At 40.9% G+C, this 6,010-nt stretch overlaps 1 protein-coding gene across 3 annotated transcripts; it reads right to left on the bottom strand.

The window, feature by feature from the left end:
• On the bottom strand, window positions 1-5,752 carry LOC109876532 (uncharacterized). 3 transcript variants are annotated; one of them, XM_020468936.2, is made up of 10 exons: window positions 5,575-5,751; window positions 4,792-4,869; window positions 4,653-4,685; window positions 4,350-4,436; window positions 3,677-3,774; window positions 2,812-3,101; window positions 1,931-2,059; window positions 1,623-1,718; window positions 1,430-1,504; window positions 1-805 (listed from the first exon to the last, which is right to left on the bottom strand). In XM_020468936.2, exons 1-10 carry the CDS (start codon window positions 5,635-5,637, stop codon window positions 660-662), a joined length of 1,095 nt encoding a protein of 364 aa, XP_020324525.2. In that variant the 5' UTR covers window positions 5,638-5,751; the 3' UTR covers window positions 1-659. The 3 variants fall into 3 exon arrangements, with proteins under 3 accessions (XP_020324525.2, XP_020324526.2, XP_020324527.2); XM_020468937.2 differs by having other exon boundaries at window positions 1-802; XM_020468938.2 differs by lacking the exon at window positions 4,792-4,869 and having other exon boundaries at window positions 267-805; window positions 5,575-5,752.
• Between the last annotated feature and the right edge of the window lie 258 nt (window positions 5,753-6,010).

The raw sequence follows: 6,010 nt of genomic DNA, 5'->3' as shown, positions 1-6,010 counted from the left end.
GGGAGGGGTTGATGGTAGCTGAAGGCTGGGACTAAAAACAAACAGAAGATAACTGATTTTAAAATATATTTTCCATTAAATGTATGTAGTATGTATAACCTGGAAGTGGAAGCCTAAGTATTGTTGGGTTAGGGGAAATTAATAAACAAGTCAAATCTATTTCATTTGTTTACTCCAATTAAGGGAGGCGTGGTAGGGTTAGGGGAAAATAATAAAGAAGCTAAATATATTTAAAATGTATATATATTTAAAATAATATATACTCTATATATTTACAAAAAATATACATGTGTGATTGGAAATGATGCAGACAATTACATTGATAGAAGCCACAATGTATCTGCAGTATTAAAGCTGATCTACCTCCTAAAAAAGAAGGATAGGGTCTGCCTGAATACTATAGTACCTCTCTCCTGACATTATACTAAGTGGAACACTTTGACAGTATGAAGTTAGTTATTTAATATGGTATTTCCTTGACAGTAGATTGTATTAAAAGAGAAGTCAATAGAATAGAATATCATGACAAATGAGATTTTTTTTCATAAAATGTAAACATATTTAAATCTCTAACAGAATGCGTCAAGCTTTATAGAACAATTTGAATGAGGAAAACTCATTCAGTCTATATTATCCAGAGTCTATACTATATACCAGTCCTAAGAGCCATGATGAGCCAGCCCGTAGGGCTCCACAGTAGAAGCACCTGTTATCCAGCCCACCGTCCCTCCACCCAGACTGGCCATCATGTCATCCAGGAGGCCCCTGTCCTCCACCAGTATCTCACCTCCAGGGTAAGGCTCTGCTATGAGAGTGAGGGATAAAGACGTGTGTGTTTTTGTTAATACTGATGATGAGTCTGGTTAGGATTTTCATGGGGTAGATAGGAGGGAAATAGTGTCTACTTTGCTTCTGGTTCTACACATTCCTTTAAATAAAAGTATACCATTCTTAGGATATGTTAGGGCTCTATTCAATCCGTATCGCGGGAGTTCAGCATCACAGCGTGATTTACATTTAAAGGCAATGTTTCTTTCTTAGCGGAGACTGCATTCACGGCAAATGCTGCATATGTCGGCTCAACTGTCTAAGGCACTGCATCTCAGTGCAAGAGGCGTCACTGAAGTCCCTGGTTTGAATCCAGCCTGCATCACATCTGGCCGTGATTGGGAGTCCCATAGGGCGGTGCACAATTGGCCAAACGTCGTCCGGGTTTGGCCGGCCGTCATTGTAAATAAGAATTTGTTCTTAACTGACTTGCCTAGGTAAATAAAGGATAAATAAAAACTAAAATCGTAAATGACCTTTACACCGTGCTATTCAAGGATATAGAATGAAAGGGCCCTTATATTTGTGTGTCTATAAAATGAGCAGAAAACAGAAATGTATGAAAAGGGAATTAGAACTAGAACGCTGCTGTCATACTCACCAAGTGTGTGTTCAGACATTTTCCTCATTAGGGAACTGGGGACGTCATAGATGCTCTCTGTCATCTCTCTATAATCTGAGATAGAACATGAAAATAAACCCAAATACACTTAAATTTGCTGGTAAACAAATGAAAAATATTGAATTAATTTAAAACCCAATCAATTGAAAAATAAACATTTTCATAATCTCACCTTGGCGGTCACTTGCCCTCCTATTGGACAGTGGGAAGTCATAGAGGTCCTCTCCATCAGTCAAGTCTTCATCTGATTGGTTGATGTGATACTCAGCTACAGAGGAAATGGCAGGTAGGTTTTTGGTCATTTATCAAACACAGACCATTAACATAAGTCATTATCATGTAATATGATGATATCTACTTGTATTTTATATCCTATACAGTGGTCTCCATAATGGAAGAATTTATGACATTTATGATGGATAATTTATTGATTTATGACATATAACGACACACTGATGTGACCATGAGGGTAGTACTCACAGTTCCGGGGAGCTGGTAGAATGTCATACTGATCCTCTTCCTCCTTACACTCTTCCTCCTCTTCTTCATCTCTCTCCTCCTCACATCTCCTTCTAAATCTATGGACACTGTCTTCATCCTCCTCTCCATCTGAAATTACAGTGAAAAGATGTTGCCATATTTCAGAGCTGAAGCTACAGCTTGGCTCCCTGTTAAGGGAATTTGATCAATAATGACTAATTATGTATACATTTCAATCAGGACTGACTAATCAGAATACTATTATGTTACTGTATAGATGTATGAATTTTCTTTTTAATCCTAGTACTGAATATAATGTGTGTAAATATAATCAAGAATTAGAACCATTACTGTCTGTTCCTTGGTAGAAATGAATGAACTATATCGCCAGACTGGCTAGAATGCTTATCTACACAGGCTGACCTTGGCTCTAGACGATGTGGGTAGGCTTGAGAACTATACAGCCTTTGTACCAGTGTCAAGAAGAGACGGAACAGTTTAGAAAACACTGATGTTATTTTCAGTTTATAACCTGTGATAAACTGTATCATGGGCAGTACTCTCGAGAATAAACGCAGCTGGTTGATTTCAAAGGACTGGTCTCTGTCCATTTTATACAAATAAGGGTCTTACAAATTCTTATGAATTGACAGAGTGTTTAATTTTAATTGGGTATTAAAACATAGAGGAATTGAATTCCTGTAACTCTCCCCACCTCACCACCAAAGCATTAAATGCCACAACGTGCCCATTTCCTCTTTCCACTAGACAACCAAACCATTGATTCCCTCCAACTGCTTGGCACAGCCAATGTGAATGAAAAAACAAACATATTTCCACTTAAGTTTGCTGAGTTTACAGAGGATTGATGCTCTACTTACAATGTGAGATGGTGTTCTGGTATATGGCTTCCTCATTACTGAGCTCATCAGTGAGGGAAAGAGAGAGGGTAGCCCTGTGCCCCAGATTTTGGTCAGGGGTGAGGGGGCCAGAGAGGCAGTGGGTAATCCTGTGTCCCTGGTCTAGGTCTTGGTCAGGGGTGGAGGGGTTGAGGGGTGCAGAGAGGTGTCGATGAACCCCCAGTGGTTCCATCATGCTGTCACATTCTGAGCTGTTATAGGTGCTGAAGCGACCTCTGGCCTTCAGGTCATCAGACCTCACATCCTGCTGTCTGGAGACAAAACAGATGGACAGGCAACACTCAAATGGACAGAAATAAAACTGTTTCCCACTATATTTTATTAAACCAACATTTTTGCAGATAATGCATTCCAAGGCACTCAAATGCTCACCAGGAATACATAAAGCATTATCTTAGACAGCTGTTGCATAGGCTCTGTCTGCCACTGGAGGCTGCTGAGGGGAGGACGGCTCATAATAATGGCTGGAACGGAAAACATGTGTTTGATACCATTCCACAAATTCCACTCCGGCCATTACCACGAGCCCGTCCTCCACAATGAAGGTGGCACCAACCTCCTGTGCTGTCTGCATAGCAAATCCTCCCATATCTATATAGTAGTTTCAGGCTTCAAATACACCTGCACAGATTTAATCTATTCTAGCACTGTGATTGTTACAAACAGTTATTTTTTAAGGTTTAACTTACGATGCTCATAGGTTATTTAGCCTAATTTGAATGAACCTTTTGGAAGTCGTTCTAGGTATGAGCTCCTGATAAATTACTAGTGTAATGTAATGACAAACAGTGCAGTAGTGTCTCAATAATCCTGAGCTTTCTGTTACCGTATGCAGCCTGGGTCTGTGCCCCATGGGCCTGAGAGATGCATGGCCCTCCACAGCTGGCCAATCCACTCCCTCCTCAGATCCCCTGTCTCTGCAGCCTGCAGACACATGGTCAGGGGGTAGCAGGGATGAATTTAGTACATTGTTACAGTCTGAGTTAAAAAGATCATCCTTAGTTGTTAGAGGAAGTGTTAAATGACTTTAAGCAATCCAAGTACTGTAGAACACACATGGGTAGCAGTTAGCCTAGTGGTTAAGAGTGTTGGGTTAATAACCAAAAGGTCTCTGGTTCTATTCCCCAAGATGACTAGGTCCAAAATCTAGGTGTGAAGCACCTAACCCTAATTGCTCTGGATAAGAGTGTCTGCTAAATGACTCAAATGTAAACAGCTGATAAAATATTTTAATAAAGTTGAATTTATCTTTCTGAAAAATGGACAGCTTCTTCACCTGGTACTTTCATTTGGGAAATTCCCATCAGTGAGTATGAAGTGACAGTAATAGACCACATCCTGAAACAACATGTTAAACCCACACAGGCATCGGCGCCCACGCGGTTCTGTAGTGACACTAGTAAACAGACCACATCCTGAAACAACAGGGCAGCCTGCACAGCCCACACCACACGGTGCTGTACACCTGAAGTGGGAGTAGAGCTGTCTGTGTGACTCACCAGTACTTTCCTCTTCCCATTCTTCATGGTGATTTCAAACACGTAGTGCTTACGCTTCTCCCTCTGGATCTCACGCACAGACTGCACCTGACCCAACAACAACACTTCTATTTCAGACATAAAGTGCTATACATACTTGTAAATAGTATACTATTAAGCAGCTGTAACTGGGGCATATGGAATAGTGGGTAATGTTCATTGAACACAAGGGAAAGTAGAACAAAGTCCAGGGCAATTGTTCCTGTCTGTCCGGCTAGAAAGACCAGGAAGGCTTTCAGACCAAATGAAATCAGTTTGACTTACAGTGTAGATGTAGTACAGGCCTCTTAGGTGTGACTGTGGGGGACAGAGAAGATCAGAAGACTATTACTACTTTGAACAGTGTAAATAACATTCAACTTCCCCTGAAAACGTTGGAGGACTTCTCACAGCTGATACTCACAGCACTCCCATGTTTCTTAGTGTAGAAGAATAATGTTGTGTTTTGGAGCCTGAACCAATAGGTTGACCACTTCATTTTCTAAAAGAGAAAAAACACAGACTCAGTGTCCCTCCAGACTCAGTGTCCCTCCAGACTCAGTGTCCCTCCAGACTCAGTGTCCCTACAGACTCAGTGTCCCTCCAGACTCAGTGTCCCTACAGACTCAGTGTCCCTCCAGACTCAGTGTCCCTCCAGATAGTGAAGACCTGATTCTGGATACAAACCATGACTGACTGGCAATAACAGAATAAAACACAGACTCAGCGTCCCTACAGATAGTGAAGACCTGATTCTGGATACAAACCATGACTGACTGGCAATAACAGAATAAAACACAGACTCAGCGTCCCTACAGACTCAGTGTCCCTCCAGACTCAGTGTCCCTACAGACTCAGTGTCACTCCAGATAGTGAAGACCTGATTCTGGATACAAACCATGACTGACTGGCAATAACAGAGTAAAACACAGTAGTATGGAATATATTGGCATAAATAGAAAGCAGTTGACAAAAATATGGAAAAGCGATCACTTGTAAGTATTCATCAACACATCAAATCAAATGTTATTGGTCCCATAAACATGGTTAGCAGGTGTTAATTTGAGTGTAGTGAAATGCTTGTGCTTCTAGTTCAGACAGTGCAGTAATATCTAACATTTCCCCAACAACTACCAAGTAAACGGAGTCCAGTAATTGAGCTGTTAATGTGACAAGTTGTTCTACATTTTTGAGAGCTTTGTCTTACCATTGTATCTTTCCTTTTCTTCAGGAAGCCCTCGAAAAGCAGCTGTTGCCTCTCCGTTGACATTGTTTCAGAAGTTAACACTTATACTAAATCCTGTTATTAGTTCTTGTTCAGTATCACTAGTCGATGGGTGACTTCCCCCTTTCACTGAGAACTGGGATATCACTGGCTTCATCACCTGCACACTTCTCCATTCTGACACACAAAATGCTTGTTTGTCTTCAGTCACTCGTTATAGAAACATATGGGATATTAAGGTCAACTTGACGTTGACTGTGTGTGTTGAACTATACGCACCTGTATGGTGGATTTGAAGAAATCAGATGACTCCAACATTTACACACTGTTCTGACACTGCTAAAAGATAGGGAATAGTTTGAGGGGGGATAATGTGTATGTTATATGAATGTATCAAATCATATTGCAGACACCTGTA

Source organism: Oncorhynchus kisutch, linkage group LG10, assembly GCF_002021735.2.
Source record: "Oncorhynchus kisutch isolate 150728-3 linkage group LG10, Okis_V2, whole genome shotgun sequence".
NCBI lineage: Eukaryota > Metazoa > Chordata > Actinopteri > Salmoniformes > Salmonidae > Oncorhynchus > Oncorhynchus kisutch.
Note: the sequence above shows the minus strand (reverse complement) of the source record. Positions and strands in the feature narration are given on the sequence as shown.

What these genes read in the sequence shown, in the direction of transcription:
- LOC109876532 (XM_020468936.2), bottom strand. Translation starts at nt 5,637, where the DNA reads ATGTCAACGGAGAGGCAACAGCTGCTTTTCGAGGGCTTCCTGAAGAAA. An exon ending in GCCTGTACTACATCTACACT is followed by an intron (nt 4,437 to 4,652) that starts GTAAGTCAAACT and finishes TTGTTGGGTCAG; the next exon opens with GTGCAGTCTGTGCGTGAGAT. An exon ending in ATGGGAAGAGGAAAGTACTG is followed by an intron (nt 3,775 to 4,349) that starts GTGAGTCACACA and finishes ATGTGTCTGCAG; the next exon opens with GCTGCAGAGACAGGGGATCT.